Raw genomic sequence first — 18,273 nt, forward strand, 5'->3', positions numbered from 1 at the left:
ACAGCCCATGGGTTCGAGCCCCATATCAGGCACTGTGCTGACAGCTCAGAGCCTGGAGCCTGCTTCAGATTCTGTGTCTCCCTCTCTCTCTGCCCCTCCCCCTCTCCCTCACTCCCTCCCTCCCTCTCTCTCAAAAATAAATAAAAACATTAACAAAAAAAGAATGATTTCATATAAGATGGGCCATTAAACTAGGCATCAAAATATGTGAATCTAGAAACAGTCATTCAAGTTGCTTTATCATAAAGCTAATAATTTTATCAGGATTGTAAAATATTAGTGATGTATTTTCAATTCCACTGTATTACTAAAAACATTACTATCAATAATAATTAAAGCATGAGTTCAGGGGAGCATGGTTGGCTCAGTCAGTTAGGTATCTGACTTCAGCTCAGGGCATGATCGTGCAGTTTGTGAGTTCGAGCCCCATATGAGCTCTGTGCTGACCACTCAGAGCCTGGAGCCTGCTTTGGATTCTGTGTCTCCCTCTCTCTCTGCCTCTTCCCTGCTTGTGCACTTGTGCTCTCTCTCTCTCTCTCTCTCAGAAATAATAAATAAACTTAAAAAAAAAAAAAAGCACGAGTTCAAAGTTTTTGTGAGACATTAGTCAAATCATTTAAATTTTATTGTCTTACTAATTTTCACTGTTTCAATTTTGGTGTTTAGCATGTGTATAAAAATCATAAGCAAATGTATATGTATTGTGGAAAATGAAATAAGCACAGAAAAAGAAAAACTGAAAGTATGTTAGATTAGGGTAACTTATGTTATACGGTTCAAGGTTTTTAAATGCTTACAATATACCAATGAAACCTTACCATGTCAGTATAAAAAAAACAAAAGAAGGAAAAAGAAAATCTCACAGTATACCTTTTGCTTTGTTTTTTCTAATTTAGATTTCAGTTTTCTGCCTCTTTTGCCAGTCCAACCAGTCACAAATTCTGAACCTTAAAAAAAAAAAAAAGGACATTGCAAAGAATTTATTTTAATGCAATGTAACACATTCATTTATTCTTATAAATATTTTATATTTCCTACGTAACTTACCCAGAGAAGTTTCTGCAGTAAATGAATGTTTGGTTCCTCTATTAGATTCAAATACAAAACCAGGTAAATCTTCTTTCAATATTGTTGCTTGCTGACCATCTGAGTTATGAATAGCAATTTCTCCTTCTTTTAAACATGTTAGTGACCAATTCCCTACAGTGAGTTTAGTAGGTCCTGGTGCTGACAGTATAGGTTGACTTGAAGTAGATGGCTTTACTTGGCCTCGAGCTCTTTGTAATTTCTCTAAGAATTCACTTCTGCTTTCTATAAAAACAAAATAATTATTTTAAAACCTCATTCTTTTCAAATGATCCTTTTTTTTATAAAAAAGGAAACTACCAATGAGAATATCAATTTTATGTAAAAAAGTGCATCAGCAGAGTTTTGTTCTGTAGTATACTCTCAGTCATTAGATGTATTTAGGTTCAGGCATAAAAGCAATCCTATAGTTAAAATTTTTTGAAGTATAAGGCTTTTGGAAAAAGATACAACTAGAGACAGCATCACACACACATATACAATTCATCATTACATGATATGAGGTAGCTTCACCTAAAGGATTAGAGGTATTAAAAGTAGACGCAACGCTACTGTTTGTCTCAAACCAAAAAAAAAAAAGGCATTTCTTAAATGCTTTCATGGTACAATAGTTTTTCTTTGTTGATATTAAAGAAACTGGCCATATGATCATCAATGATCATGTTTCTATGACAATGCTAGCAAAAATATTAGAAAGACAAATCATCAAAATTACAGAAATTTCTAAAACATTTTAATTGAAACAAACATTACCTGAACTATCCGATCCACCTTCAGGACTACCACTTGAATACATGGTGGCAAGTTTCCCGTCCAAGATAAATCTGAACCATCCATTACTGCCGTTAGATAATTCCAAGGCTGCTGCATCGCTCCATATATATAAGCAGTCCCTTCCCCTAATGATTGACCAGTCTCTCCAATGATATGGTTTACCCTGCTGCAATTCTTTAGCATCTTCCTGTGGTTCATCTTCCTAAATGTGTAAAATTATTCAATGAAACAAAATAGTATCTATTCAAAATATTCGCAAGTATTTTTTAAATATGTCCATGTATCAAATTTAGAATTAAAATATGCTGAATTTGGGGTGCCTGGATGACTCCATCATTTGAACATCCAACTGTTAGTTTAGATGCATGTCATGATCTCACGGTTCAAGGGTTTGAGTGCCGCATCGGACTCCACGATGACATCATAGAGCCTGCTTGGGATTCTCTCTCCCTCTCTTTCTTTGTCCCCCCCCCACCACCACGCTCAAAATAAATAAACATAAAATATATTATGTGCGTGTGTATATATTAAAATATGCTGAACATAATATTTAGTTGCCTCTAGTTTAATATGTATTCTGATTCATTGAGTTACCTATAACTAAATCTTGTAAGTCCTAAAAATGTTAAGAAACTCACATAAATTATGACCTAAGTTATAACATTTCCAGCTGCAGTAGTACAGAAAGCCAATGGATTAGGTCTACACACAACTAGCTAATTATCTAGGACCCTGGCAAACTCACCACATCTCTGGGCCTGATTATTAAAAAAAAAAAAAAAAAAAAAAAAAACAACAACATAAAAAGGAATGTTTTTACTGGATCAATGGTATCCAATCCTAGAGGTGCACCTGAATCATCATAGATGCTTTTTAGGAATAAAGTTAAGATTCCACCCTTAGCAGAGTGAATTAAATATACTGGATCATTTGTATGATCATAAAAAGATTTTAGAGCATGTTTAAAACAAAGAACAATTTGTAAACACTGTTTTCCTACCCTGGCATCCTAAAAATTTTTCTTCTGTTGATAACATGTAATATAGAGAATATTCATCATAAACATATATGAACTTGGCATGTGTGTGCATGCATGCATGTATGGGTAAAGCACTTTTAAACTTCACAGAAACTTATTATACCTAAATATGCTTTTTACATTTTTCCCCTGAAATAGTTAGTTTGTAACACTAAAATATTATAAAATGTGGATTATAAATTTCTCTAAACATCAGTACTTGTGCTCTAAGCCATGCAGGTTAATAAGGTCCATTCTTGTTTAGCCATTGTAAACAACTAAAAACTAGACAAAATATATGAAAAAGTGATTTTCAAACACTGGACAATATGCAACACAGGACCGTGATCCTCCAGAAAATAGAAACAAACAAGGTAATTTCCTTAGGCCCAGACACAAATTTCTTGCTAAGGTGTTAAGAAGAGGGAACACAGAATCCAGCACTATGAGTTGAGGAAATGGAGATCTGTGTTTGAAGAGGCTAAAAGCAAACAGAATATGTAGAGGAGGAGTTCAGGATTAGGGAGCCAAGCAAGAAAGACCTCTAGAAATCCGCAAAGTGATCAGCATGTCTCTGGCAAATATTCCGCAAAATGATCAGCATGTCTCTAGCAAATACTAGACCACTCATTTCTAGGGGAATACTCCGTAAGGTTGGGCAAAGAACAAACGGAAACTGTAAGCTGAATAATTAATTCCCAGAGATCATACAAGGTGGTCAGAAAGTTGCATTCTAAATCCTGAACAATTTCCAAATTTGATAAAAACTGTAAGCTCACGAAGAAATTTAAACAATCCTGAGCAGGTATGAACACTCACATGTACACACATACACAAACACACCAAGCACAGCAAAGGACAGCAAAGTCAAATTGCTAAAAGTCAGTGATAATATCATAAGAACAGCCAGAATAAGCAAAGATGTTGTGAGAAAAGATTTATGTTATATAACAAGGAACTAAGACAAGAAATGGAGCAAATTTCTCAATGGAGACTATGCACATCAGGTGACGAGGGAACATCTCTCAAAGTGCCTGAAAAACAATTAGCCAAAAGTCCTTGTGGGCATTGAAAATATCCATCAAAAATGAAGGCCAGGGGTACCTGGGTGGCTCAGCTAACTGTCCAACTCTTGATTTCGGCTCAGGTAATGATCTCAAGTTTCATGAGTTCGGGGCCTCACACTGAGCTCTGTGCTTGCAGTGTGGTCTGCTTAAGATTCTCTCTCTCCCTCTCTCCCTGCCCCTCCCCTGATTGCTCTCTCTCAAAAACTAAATTAAAAAAAAAAAAAAAAAAAAGAAGGCCAAATAAAAATGTTTTCAGGGGCGCGTGAGTGGCTCAGTCAGTTAAGCATCTGACTCTTGATTTCAGCTCATGATCTCACAGTAGTAAGATCAAACCCCAAGACCTCCTCAAGCTGGGCGTGGAGACTGTTTAAGATTCTCTCTCCCTATTCCTCTGCCCCTCTTACACTCATGCTCTCTCTCAAAAAAACTTTTTTCAGACAAATAAAATTTGAGGGAATTTTCTGGGTTGTCTCTTCATTTTCTAAACAATGTACCTAGAAGAACAGAAATTGAATTATGATAAAGTAAAACTTACTGATTTTTTTTAATTCTTTTATAGTATAACCTTTTTTTTTTTTTTTTAATTTTTAAGTAATCTCCACACCCAAGGTGGGCCGTGAATTCACAACCCTGAGATCAAGAGTCAGATGCTTTTTCAACTGACCCAGCCAGGGGCCCCTACGGTATAATCTTTTAACATCCTATTTAAGAAGTCACTGCCAAGCTCAAAGTCAGTAAGAGTTTCTTCCTTTTCCTCTAAAAGTTTTATAATTTTAGCCCGTACATTTCAGTCTATGACTTTTTTTTCTGTCAATTTTTTATGTGGTACCCATGGTAAGGGTCAAACTTTCGTTTTTGTGTGTGTATATCCACTTATTCAAGCATCACTTGTTGAAAAGATCATCTTTTCTTCATTGAACTGCCTTAGCACTTTGGTTGAAAATCAACTGACCATGTATGTGCGGGCCATTAACCTATTCCCACCCCCCCCACTTCCCCCCCCCCCCCCCCCCCCCCGCTAACCTACCTTTTACAGTTAAGACTTGAAATCTGCTGGTAGATGTCCTTCAACTTATTCCTTTTCAATGTTGCTTTGGCTATTCTAGGTCCCTAGAATTCTCATATGTTAGAATTTTCTTGTTAATTTCCACAAAAAGCTGGGCATCTATAACCTTTTTTATAAGTTTTTATTGAAATTCCAGTTAACGAACAGTGTAATATTAGTTTCAAGTGTACAATACAATGACTTAACATTTTCATACATTACCCTGTGCTCATCACAAGTGTACTCCTTAATCTCCATCACCTATTTCACCCAGCCCCCATCCCTCTCCCCTCTAGTCACTATCAGTTTGTTCTCTACAGTTAAGAGTCTGTTTTTTAGTTTGTGTCTTTCTCCATTTCACCCACTCTTTGCTAGTTTGCTTTCTTTCTTAAATTCCACACAAGTGAAATCATATGGTATTTGTAACCTATTTCTTGGATAAAAGAATTCCGGGGGATCACCTAGTATCACCTCATTTTTTTAAGTTTCTTTATTTATTTTGAGAGAGAGAGAGAGAGCGCACCCAAGCATGTGTGTGAGTGGGGGAGGGGCAGAGAGAGAGGGAGAGAGAGAATCCTAAGCAGGCGCCAGGCTGTCAGCGCAGAGACTAATGTGAGGCATGTACCCACAATCCATGAGATCATGACCTAAGGCTGAAATCAAGAGTCAGACGCTTAACCTACTGGGCCACCCAGGCGCCCCCAGGTATCACCTCTTATTTTGTTTTGTTGTTAAATCCCTCAGGTTCCTCAAGTAATTTAGGAATATCTCTATCACTCACCCTCTCAGGATTCTACAATAAAAACCTATACTCTACCATTCTCTCAAAAATATTACCTCTCTGTCACTAATATATAGGAAGCATTCACTACATGTTAGGTCTCAGTGCTGGAATCTGTAGAGACAGATAAGGCATATTTTAAATTTGCAATCTAAGGCAAGATTATCAATGGATACTGAAACTCACAGGTATGGAGCACTGGGGTGACTCAGTCAGTTAAGCGTATGACTTTGGCTCAAGTCATGATCTCACTGTTTGTGAGTTCAAGCCCCACATGGGGCTCTTGGCTGTCAGCACAGAGCCAGCTTTGGATCCTGTCTCCCTTGTCTCTCTGCCCCTCCCCTGCTTGCATGCTGTCTGCACATGCCTGCTCTCTCTCTCTCTCAAAAATAAACTTAAAAAAAAAAAGAAAGAAACAAACAAACAAACAAACAAACAAACTCATGGGTATATGTTTAATGAGTAACCATAGATTTACACAGTCTCCCTATAAATAAATTACTTATTAATTACAAAAGGAAAAAGAGTAACTCTGTGATAGAGAAACCAGACAGAGACAACCAAGTGATCCAAGTAACATCATCAGCAAAAAAGCAGACACTGTGTGCCTCTAAGAGAAGGCACATTATACGTTGAGAAAAACATAACATCCCCTCTGTGATTTCCCTGCTTAAAACACATAATCTGAATCTAACCACATAGAATCACAAACGCAAAGTAAGGGTCACTGTCCAGATTAACTGGACTGTCCTCTTCACAAATGCCAAGGCTATGAAAGAAAAAGAAAGGCTGGGTTCTCAGGAACATGATAACTAAATGTAATACATGCTCCTGGATTCGATTCTAGACCAGGGGGGAAAACTGCTATTAAGGACAACAGCAAATTCGAATATGGTCTTTGAATTAAATATAGTTTTATATAAATATTAAATTTCCTGATTTTGATAACTATACCAGGATTATACAAGAGAACGTCCTGGTTTTTTGGTGAAGTTTTAGAGTGTTAAAAGAGGCACTATGTATCCATGCCCAGTGTAGGATTCAAACTCAAAACTCTGAGATCAACAGCCTCATGTTCTACCAACTAACCCAGCCAGGTGCCCCTCAAATATTTCTTAAATGTACACATACACACACACACACGCACGCACACACACATAGTGTCTATGCAAAGTTAATAGGGCAAAATGTCAATAATTAGTAAATTATAAAGAACACTCCAATACTCACAATTTTTTTGTAAGTTTTAAATTTTATCAGTAAGTTTTTTAAAGTCCCACTACTTCACACTGCCATTATTTTGCCAAAAGCCATCATAAATTAGAACTAGATTTCCTCAAAGATACCCTATTCCAGATAACCCTGCAATTAAGATCACTCACTTTTTCTGGTTTTGATTCCTCTTCATTCTCATCATCAGAGGAAGGACCTGCCAAAGTTGACACTTTGCTAATTACACCAAGTCTGGCTAGCTGATCCAAAAAAATATCACCACCTTTATCCACCAAATCCCTTATGATCTGCAATGCCAGCAAGTGACCATCATCATCATCCTGGGAGGGAAAAAAAAGAAAATTATGGGAAAATGATAAAAGTAAGTTTAGTTGCCTGAAGTAGACAAATGCAGTTGTTTCTCAGACAAAACAATTTACCGAACTTAAAAATTAAATTATCTTACTGACCATTGTCTAAAGGAAATTAAAGGTACATGAGTCTCAAAAAAGATAAAAAGCTCACCTCCTGATCAAGGACGGTTGCAGTGATTTCCACTAGTACTGTAGGCAAATTGTGACCAACATCAGAATCACAAACTTCTTTTAAGAGTGCTTCAGAGCAAAAATGAATCATTTTTCGAATGAGAGCAAGACTTGCTTTCCTTAAAAAATAAAAAAAAAAAAAAGACTTTTAGGAAGCCAGGGTAAGAAGCTAAAATAAAATAAAATGCAACTATACATTAACGAAAACTAAAATATCCAATGGTAAGTTTTATACATTCTGCTAAAAAGTACACTTTAATAAAAGTATACAGGGGCGCCTGGGTGGCTCAGCCGGTTGAGCGTCTGACTTCAGCTCGGGTCATGATCTCACGGTTCGTAAGTTTGAGCCCTGCATCAGGCTCTGTGCTGACAGCACAGAGCCTGGAGCCTGCTTCGCATTCTGTGTCTCCCTCTCTCTCTGCCCCTCCCTCCCTCTCACTCTCTCTCTCTCTCTCTCTCTCTCAAATAAATAAACATTAAAAAAAAATTTTTAAAGTATACAGAAAAGGGGCACCTGGGTGGCTCAGTCAGTTAGTTGAGCATCCAACTTCGGCTCTGGTCATGATCTCACGGTTCATGAGTTTGGGCCCCGCATCAGGCTCTGTGCTGACAGCTCAGAGCCTGGAGCCTGCTTCCAATTCTGTGTCTCCCTCTCTCTCTGTCCCTCCCCCACACACGCTCTGTCTCTCTCTGCTTCTCAAAAATACATAAAACTAATTAAAAAAAATTTTTTTAATAAAAAAAGTATACAAAAAATAATACTAGCACTAGTTTATGTTCACTTTTTTAGGCAATTTCACAAAATTTCTGTTAATACAGTAAACTCATTACAACTGAAATTATCTTTAAACTTTCTTAAATGTGCTATTCTATTTTATATTTAACAGCATGGCTATTAACATGTCATGGTAATTTTAGAAAATCAAGTAAAGAGTAAGTTGTAACTATCTTAAAATTCCCTATAACCGAAAACACAAGGCTCTAACTTAAAATATCTGGTAATTTATATGGAAATCAATTCTCAAATTAAGCATTTTTGTCCTCTGTCAAATTCAAACTCATGGTCACTATAGTTATGCCTCATATAAATGAAAATAAGAGATTCAAGTAATCCCATGTCCCTAAATATTCCAACTGTTAACAATTCAACATGCTTCCTTTTCCTTCTCATCCACTGCTTTGCTCAGAACATAGATACTCCATAAAATCACACAAACTAATCTCAAGGAACCTGTTCTTTTAAAATAAAATAAATATATATCCACACACTTTTAAATTATAATAGACTAAAAGGAGACTGATCTATTACAGAAAAGACAAAAGTTCATCTGACACATATTTTCTAAGCATAGAACAAAATCCTAGGCACCAAGCTGTAGATATCATTAATTCTGGGGTAACCTGCACAGGAAAGGATGGAGGGACAAAATTGCTACTAAAGACCATGAAAGCATGTACACAGCTGTATTTCTATAGCATGATGTGCATCCTTACTCTCTCTGGCTGCAATTGCTAAGACCAAACATTCTTCAACTAAAAAAAGTATTTTATTACAAATTCATGTACATTACAGAAAATGGCAGGTGAATGAAGGGCAAACTACCCTAATAGGATTAGTTCTTTCCAGTTTTTGTTAATGGTTATTTATATTTGGTTGTAAAATAAAAATATTTATATATTGTCTATCTGTCACTATCGCGCTAAGCCATTATAAGCAGAAACCCTTTTACGTATTTTAAAGACACTACACTTCATTTAATCCCTACAACAAACGCTATGAGGTGGGTTTTATTAGCTCAGTTTTACAGATGAATAAGTGAAACAAAGAAAGGTGGGCAAGTCTGCTAAGGTCACAGGGCTAATACATTACAGAACCTAAACTCAAACTCTTCTGTTAACTAATACACTATAAATAGTATTCAGAACCTAAAATTTTCCTCTCTAACACTATTATATAAATTATGACCATTTAGCTTGCAAGGCTTTTCTATTATAAAGTGCCCTATTTTTGTGGAAAGTTTTATTTCTTCATTGGAAGGATTCTTGGATCTAAAGGTCTAAAAACTTTCTTATGCACTGAATGTGTATCAGTACTGAATCCATACTTGGCAAACTGATTTTTAAAAAGGCTATTAAGCAACAACATGTACAGACCTTGAGGGTATTATACTAAATGAAAAAAGCCAGAGAATGACAAACAATGAATGGTATCACACATGTGGAATCCAAAAAAAAGAAAAAAAAAAAGGGTCAACTCACAGAGATGACAGAGTAGAAAAGTGGTTGCCAGGGACTGAGAGTAAGGAAACTCTAAGATGAATGAGGTGTGAGGATCTACTGTAAAACATGATGACTATAGGTAATAACACCATGCTACGTAACTGAAATTTGCTGAGAGCAGAACTTAAACATTCTCACACACACACTAAAAGATAAACATGTGATGTGATGGATGTATTAGTTAACAAGATGTGAATCCTTTCACAAGGTATACATATGTCAAATCACCAAGACATATATGCTTTAAAAATCCTAAGATTTTATGCCAATTATACCTCCATAATTATACCTAATATTTTTCTGTCAATTTCTTGAACACTTTGCTATGTCTTCAGCTCATTTAGTTAAAGAGGCTCTTACGTTTTTACCAAAAACCTCTATGTGTGCTTTGTATAAAAACAAAACAAAACAAAACAAAACAGTATCCCTTGGTCACAGTTGCTAACAAGTATTTATTTGGATTTATATTGCTGGTACTTTTTTGGCTCTTGGTAATATTGTTTCTCATATGTAGCTTTTTTTTTTAATAGACTAAATTTGAATAACAATCTAAATAAATTTAACATGATAGCACTAACACAAACAAGCTTTGAAAGTCATTCTTCCTATCAAATTCTGATAAACATTCAAGAATATTTTTTTCCACATTTTTAAAAATTTGCTTTAAATTCACCTAGAATTTGGTTAGATATACAGTGTATAGAACTAACCTGATTTTTTTACATCAAAACACAAAAAAGACATTCTTTTATTTTTTTAAGTTTATTTATTTAGGGCAGGGGGAGAGAGAATGCATACGACTAAGCAGGGGAGGAGCAAAGGAGAGAGAAAATCTTAAGGAGGCTCCACATCCTCCACATGAGGAGCCTGATGTGGGGCTCAATCCCATGACCCTGAGATCATAACCTGAGCTGAAATCAAGAGTCAGTTGCTCAACCGACTGAGCCACCCAGACGCCCCACAAAGTAGACATTCTAATGCCATTTAATAACCCTCCCTTCTCTCAAATGATCTATGAAATCTCCATTATAACATATCCAATTCTTATATATTATTGGCTCAATTTGGGGGGCTAGACTATTGTACTGATTTATAAACTCATGCTAGTTATCATAAAGATTTAATTACTGTAAGTTTATACTAGCTGTTCAGATTATTAAAATCTCACACATTCATTCGTCCAGATGAACTTTACGATCTGTCAAGTTCTAAAACAAACTCTGTAGTTATTTTTAAAACGGCATAATCTCTGAATTAATTTTGGCAGAATTTATATCTTTATAATATTTAATATTTTCATCCAAGAACAATTTCCCCTTTTATTCAACCAAGTCCTACTTTTTTCTCAAAAAAAATTGGATCCTCAACGATTTCTGAAAAGTAAACTCAATCTTTGTCCAGTTATTGACACTAACTCCAAAGCTGTTTACCAAACCTCTTCAAAATTCTATGCAGCCTTTCCTTAAAAACAAAGTGTACAGTCCTAGGTCTAATCATAACAAAAATACATAAATAAAATCATTATGTTGTACACTTTTAACTAATACAATTATATCTCCATTAACAGGAGAGAAGAATCTTAGAATACTATCAGGTTTTTACATACTACACCACCATTAAAACTGCCCTCCTATGAGGCATAGCTAAATATGGTGTTTTTTTCAGTAGTTTACAAAGCCAGACACCATGCAAAAGTAAAGTCTTCTCTTGAAAATGCCTACAATAGATGGTATGCTAAGTTTGTTCATAACATACCATTTAAAAAAATAAATAAAGACAGGGGCGCCTAGATGGCTCAGTCAGTTAAGCGCGTGACTCTTGATTTCGGCTCAGGTCATGAGCTCACAGGTCGTTGGATTGAACCCTGCATCAAGTTCTGTGCTGACAGTGCAGAGCCTGCTTGGGATTCTCTCTCTGCCCTTTTCCCTGACTCATTCTCTCTCGCTCAAAATAAATAAACATTAAAAAAAAGGACAGAAGGAAAGGAGGAAGGAAGGAAGCAAAGAAAGGATATTGCTATCCTGTTTAAAAGCCCTAGGGCGCATGGGTGGCTCAGTTGGTTAAGCGTCTGACTTTGGCTCAGGTCACAATCTCACAGTTTGTGAGTTTGAGCCCCACGTCAGGCTCTGTGCTGACAGCTCAGAGCCTGGAGCCTACTTCAGATTCTGTGTCTCCCTCTCTCTCTCTGCCCCTCCCCTGCTTGTGCACTGTCTCTGTCTCTGTCTCTCTCTCTCAAAAATAAACATTAAAAAATAATAATTAAAAAAAAAAAGCCTTTACTAATCTGTCATACGATTTTTATTTCCTAAGCAGACACTGTGCATTACAGAATATTGACAGGTAACAGCTAAAGTCCATACATTGTAGACCCTCCTTTAACAGTATGATCAGAGTACACAGGCTGAGTATTCAACTATTCAACTCTTAAAATGAGGGGCACCTGGGCAGCTCAATTGGTTGCACATCCAACTCTTGATTTCGGCTCAGGTCGTGATCTCACCATTGGTGAGATGGAGCCCCGTGTGGGACTCCACACTAACAGTGCAGAGCCTGCTTGGGACTCTCTCTTTCTCCATCTCTCTCTCTTTGCCCCTCTCTTGCTCACGTTCTCTCAAAATAAGTAAATAAACTTTAAAATAAATCTTAAAATGAAATGGTAAAAAAATAAGGTTGTAACCTACTCACCCTTGTTTTTAATTTTTTTAAATAATGCTAAATAATTCTGTAAGTGAACTTTTTTCAAATACCTCTAAAATATTAGGCACTATGCTAAACACTTAATCACATCTAATTTTTTTCTTTTACCTAAAGAGAATTTAGTGTAATTATCTCCACCTTAGAGATAAATCAATTAAGATCAAAGAAGTTAAGTACTTTGCTCATGGCCACCTATCTAGAAATGGCAATGCTGGCATCTGGACCCACTTTGCACTGACTCCAGAGGCTGAGCTCTTACCTAAAACTTGGGCTTTCTTACTTGCCACAATTAAATGTGTCTATTTATTACCTGGGAGAATTTGGCATCAAATGCACTAAACTAAAATTACATTTAGATAACCTTAAAACATTTAAAAGGGTGACAAAATAAACATCTAATAAAAGAACCCTCTTACATGGTAGCATACTTTATAATTTTCTGATGACCTTATCATGAAGCAATTCTACTCCAAATATATCAGGATTCTTTTATTATACTGACAGCTAGTCCTCTAAAATTTTCAGGTCAAATTATCTTGTTCAAAAATGAACTTGCTCACTCAAGACAATTCTAAGTTTTATTAAAAAAAAAAAAAAAAAAGTGGCCCCACTAACACCTACATCTCTGCAAGCTATTTGGAGAAGAATAAAAACCAAGTACTTCATGTTCACAGTGAATTGTCTTACTGACACTTTTCTCCTACTTAAAGTATGCTGCTTGCAGTTTAATGTCAACTCTTAGGCACTTGATCCTACGAAACTACATGTTCTAAAGACCTCCTTAACTTAAAATGACCAAAATAAAATTCTCAATCATTCAGCCAAAAATTCAGCAGTCATTCTTCACCCTTTTCTTACCCTCATCACTCGTATCAAACTGGTCATCAATCCCTTATACAACCCATCTCTCAACCTTCCGAATTTATTCCCACCAATCCAGCCCCCAAGCAAATGTTTGAAGTTCACAATGAACTGTTTAATAGCCTTCTTGCTCTCCCCCAGTCTTTTTCTCCACTGGGCTGCCAGTGTAATCTTTATAAATCACAAAATCAACTGTGACAAATATCCTCACAGGTATTTAATGACCCTTCTTTAACTCTGGAGTAAAGTCCATGCTCATTAGCATGGGCCACAGGGGCCTTCCATAGGTCATAAAGGCCCCTACTTTATATTATTGACTGAGCTATCCAAACATATCACAGTAATCCAAACATACTCCATTGATACTAAAATACTTGCTATTGCTAACAAAGCACGCTCACTCATGCACTAAATATTTATTGAGTTACCTACTAAGTATCAAACCCTATTCTATACCTCCTTGTCTTTGCAGCAGTATACAGGGCTAGCTCTCATGGAGTTTACTTTAGAGGGAAGGCAATAAAACAAACAAAAGTCAAAGAAGAGCAAGATTTCAGACACTGAAAGCTCTATGAGGACTGCAAAACATCATAATTTATGTGAAATGTGTCCTAGGGGTAAATTTAAATTAGGTGGATAAAGATCAGTGGACAAAACATTTGAACTGAGACCTAAATGATATGAAGCAACAGACCATTCAAAAGACCCGAGGACAGGGGTGCCGGGGCAGCTCAGTCAGTTAAGCGTGTGACTTTGGCTAAGGTCATAAGCTCAGAGTTCGTAGGTTGAGCCCCACATCAGCTGACAGCTGACAATATGGAGCCTGCTTGGGATTCTCCCTCTCTCCCTCTCTCTGCTCCTCCCTGACTTGTGCACTCTATCTCAAAATAAATAAAACTTAAAAATAAAAAGTTCAACTGCACACAGGCAACATGCTATATATGAAGAAATTAGCTGAAGTACAGGTATTAAATCCTGAAAAAAGTTAACAGTTTATTATACTTTATTTTACTTAACAATCTAGGAAGTTTGCAGCTATCAGCAGTTCCAGTGCAATTACAGGTGCAACTGGGAATTCAGGGATCTGTGTGGAGCTGTTAGTATAGCGAATCTTATACATAAAATACATGTATACTTTTGATAGCATATGTGAGGGGATCTCTCTAAAACTGACTTCATCTCTCAACATGGCTTTTATTGTTCCAGATGTTAATGCATGTTCTCTTTTTACAATAAATTCGTGACCGTAAGATATCAATTTGACATACATGGTTTCAGTGCCTTCATAGGCACCATGGGTTTTCTCTTCTCCATCCATTATATTCTTAGGAAATTCTAATTTGCTTCCACAGGAACTTTAGCAGTTTCTCATCAGCCCTGCAGCCACTGCATAAGGTCCCACACCACCACAGCCTCTACTCCAGGGCTGCTCCACCATGACCAGCTGCCTGTTGCCAAGAGTCTAAATCTCACTTTTTTTTTTTTAATGTTTTATTTATTTAGAGAGAGTGCATGGGGAAGGGGCAGTGAGAGGAGGACAGAGGATCTGAAGCCGGCTCTGCACTGACAGCAGCAAGCCTAATGTGGGGCTCGAACTCACAAACCGCGGGATCATGACCTGAGCTGAAGTCAGATGCTCATCCGACTAAGCCACTCAGGTGCCCCTAAATCTCACTTCTGCATTAAAATTTTCTCCAATTTGCACAGCCTGATTAGCTGTTAAGTCATCTATATTCCCAGAGAACTCTGATGGTATGTCTAATCACTCACTACTCTGTATTATTACTCACATTGTCCTCACTAAACTGCAAGGGTACAGTGAACAAAAGCCAAGTCCCATTTATTTGGGTAACTCTTCCAATAACCATCTCACACTGCCTCTACCTAAAAGGCCTCCATAAAGCTCAATAAATGTTTGCTGTACTTACCAAAATTTCTCTAGAGTTGATATTCAGAGAGCTACAAAAACTCTTAGGAATCTAGTCTTCTTCACTTTCTAAACTCCTTAAGTCAGATCATCAGAAGAAAAGATTTAACTCTCCAATCAAATTTCCAACCTAACTTCTTATGAAATCTAACAATCTAACTTATGATACCTTTTCAATATTAAAATAAAGTTCAATCCTTTTAGAAGAGGAAATCAATAGTGTACAAATGGCATAATTTAACTAGTAAACACAAATACTATGAATAACTACCTTATTGAAGGCAGCATAGTTTGCTGAAATGTCTGTGCAAACACTGGCAATAATCTTTTCAAGTATATAGGTGCCATTTCCGGATCTCCTTTTGGCTCATTACATTCTTCTTCATCTTTATTTGTATCTTTCTTTTTCTTATCATCTCCTTTATTAACTGGACACATCCAATCACCTGCAGATATTATTCAATAAATAAACTTTTGGAAACTTTTTCTCTCAATGAAAAAAAAAAAAACATTAAGATGAATGTACCCAATTTCAAACTATAATTATCCCTAATTAACAATATTAAATTGAAATTAAGATAGCGTATCTATCAAAGGTATTTGTAAGAATACTACTGTTCCAAATTTTTTGCATATAAGCTGCCAAAGCAAGCACATGAATACTAAAGAACATTAGTCACACCAATAAACTGAATCTCAACTTAAGGAAATAATTTTGGATATTCCACTTGATTCCAGAAATTATCTCATAAATACTCTGCATTCATCTACTCAGTGAAAACTTGAAAATGTGGTCAAAGTACTTCAGCTACACAATCCCCAACTATTCTTTACGACATTCCCATGCCCCTTAAACTTTTGATTTTGTCATTCTGGAATCACGCACTCACAGTCTCAAAGTACACTAAATAGCACACTATTAAAGGTTTATCAAATGTGAAAGTATACGTACATAATTATTTGACTTCAGAGAAAAAACTCATTTATATAATGTTAATATATATACAAAAAGCTATGTCTGTAAAAGTGAAGCTGAAAAGTAATAGCAGATGACTTAAAGACAAAGATTTTGCCACTCACCTGGAGACTGAAGAATAGCTACTACTTCACTGTGGCCCCTTTCCCGAGCTTTATCTAATGGAGTCTTCCCATCTTCATCTCTCAGATCTGGGTTTGCACCATGCCGTAACAGAGTCTAGAAAAGTAAAGCATTTAATTTGAATATAAGAACTGACACCTTATTTCTTCAATATCCAATTCTGCAATCATTAGACTGTACCCAAGGATTTCAGATTCTCATAATTACTTAAAGCAGGCACCAACTCAAATCACTACTTTTTTGCATATATCACCTTAAAAGTGGTCTATCTATATCTTGAAAATATTAGAGATTAATTTCACTTGGTTATTTATTAACAACTCGAATGAAGTACATTCACATCTGAACCTATCATCTTCTCCATCAAACTCCTCCCAATATTTTTTAACGCAGAGGTACTAGTGTAAGTTTGTGACATGGTAATTTCCTCATTTCCTATGCAGTACCAATTACCAAGTTAAATCAATTCTCCTTGAACAAACTACAAAATTTATGTCTTAAATACTAATTCACCCTATTCACTTTTTTTTTTTTAATGTTTATTTTGAGACAGAGACAAGAGAGTGCAATTGAGAGAGGGGCAGAGAGAGAGGGAGAGAATCTCAAGCAGGCCCACACCGTTAGCATGGAGCTGACGCAGGGCTCAATCCCACAAACTGAGATCGTGACCTGAGCTGAAACCAAGAGTCAGACATTTAACCAAATGAGCCACCCAGGTGCCCCTACTGTTCACTCATTTTTAATGGTCACTGGACTCTCTCCCTAGCAGACTGTAAGTTCCAACAGAGAACACATCTCATGTTTTTCTTATCAGTCTCAGAGCTGCAGTTTTTTAAACTTCGTCATGATGTGATATATCTGACAAATAAGTGAATACATAAACACATCTGGAAAGTATGAAATACCGGCTAAAAAATCCAAACTGCTGGGGTTTGAATCATAATTCAGTATTTTACCAAATCTAGGATGCCACAGATTATTAGATACATCATTAATTACCACTAAGAAAGAAAAAGATGCCAGTTAAATTGTGGAACATGCTTTCCTATTGCTTGGGTTTTGAATGTATTGAAAGAACTTTCTTAAAGTTAAGATTTTTTTCACACATTACTTGGACAAACATAAAAAAGAAAATATAAATGAACTATAAGGTATTCTGAACCTTCCTCATATTCTGAGCACAATTCTTCATAATTAATTACTTTTTGTTTCAAAATCAACAAGATCTGTATTTCTACAAACAATGCTATCATCTGTGCCATAAAGAGCATTAATGATGCAGCATTTCTGAGCGCTCCTCTATCAGACAGGAGTCTTTACTGAAATCACTAAATCCATTTCACAGTTTTTGTTGCATGAACAGGTAATGGTAACTATGCTGCAATTTCTATCCGGTCAACAGCAATTATACAACATTTCCTATTTAAGAGATGTGAAAATGTGTATGGAGGGGGAAGAGGGAAAGTGGCAGTGTATCACAGAATCAATTAAAACCAGAAGGATCTATGAAGATTAAATGATAAGACATGTTAAATACCTAAGACACTGGCTAGCACAGAGTTAAGTGCTCAGTACTACCTATCATATCATTGTTAGTAATAGCAGCTATTGCTCACTGTAGGCTGATGTATAACCAAGACAGGTTAGGGTTAGATACAATTCATTTGGCTCTTTCTCTCCCACTCAACCACTCATAACTGCAAAACAGTACAGGTCAAAAGAAAACAGGTCAATATAAATTTCTTATTATCCTTAGAAGCATCAATCTCTCTAAAAACTAACCAATTCAAATTGACAGAATTTGGCCTTGAAGAAAACACCTTTCCCAAGTTAGAAAGTGAAGTTGTTATCCCAAATTTTCTGATAGTGTAAAGACAATAA

The 18,273-nt window shown here is 36.2% G+C and overlaps 2 protein-coding genes and 1 non-coding gene across 8 annotated transcripts in view; 1 reads left to right on the top strand and 2 right to left on the bottom strand.

The window, feature by feature from the left end:
* Positions 1–18,273, bottom strand: part of HECTD1 (HECT domain E3 ubiquitin protein ligase 1) — a 91,222-nt gene that overhangs the window by 44,491 nt on the left and 28,458 nt on the right. For all 6 annotated transcript variants that reach the window (XM_019428068.2, XM_019428066.2, XM_019428065.2 and 3 more), the window contains exons 9-15: positions 16,374–16,488; positions 15,565–15,739; positions 7,509–7,647; positions 7,154–7,324; positions 1,840–2,062; positions 1,048–1,311; positions 871–947 (exon numbers count right to left, since the gene is read on the bottom strand). In XM_019428068.2, coding sequence (XP_019283613.1) covers positions 871–947; positions 1,048–1,311; positions 1,840–2,062; positions 7,154–7,324; positions 7,509–7,647; positions 15,565–15,739; positions 16,374–16,488 — 1,164 coding nt within the window. The remainder of the gene's footprint in view (positions 1–870; positions 948–1,047; positions 1,312–1,839; positions 2,063–7,153; positions 7,325–7,508; positions 7,648–15,564; positions 15,740–16,373; positions 16,489–18,273) is intronic.
* On the top strand, positions 11,446–11,586 carry LOC128773337 (small nucleolar RNA SNORA15). The gene has a single exon (XR_008417604.1). It is a non-coding gene; the product is annotated as a small nucleolar RNA SNORA15 (small nucleolar RNA).
* Positions 13,508–15,491, bottom strand: LOC128772998 (elongin-C-like). The gene has a single exon (XM_053889334.1). The coding sequence runs from the start codon at positions 14,682–14,684 to the stop codon at positions 14,379–14,381; it is 306 nt and encodes a 101-aa protein (XP_053745309.1). The 5' UTR covers positions 14,685–15,491; the 3' UTR covers positions 13,508–14,378.

Source organism: Panthera pardus, unplaced genomic scaffold (genome assembly GCF_024362965.1).
Source record: "Panthera pardus isolate Hobbes unplaced genomic scaffold, ASM2436296v1 HiC_scaffold_24, whole genome shotgun sequence".
Lineage (NCBI taxonomy): Eukaryota > Metazoa > Chordata > Mammalia > Carnivora > Felidae > Panthera > Panthera pardus.

Coding starts and splice junctions, on each gene's coding strand:
- LOC128772998 (XM_053889334.1), bottom strand. CDS start 14,684: ATGGATGGAGAAGAGAAAACCCATGGTGCCTATGAAGGCACTGAAACC.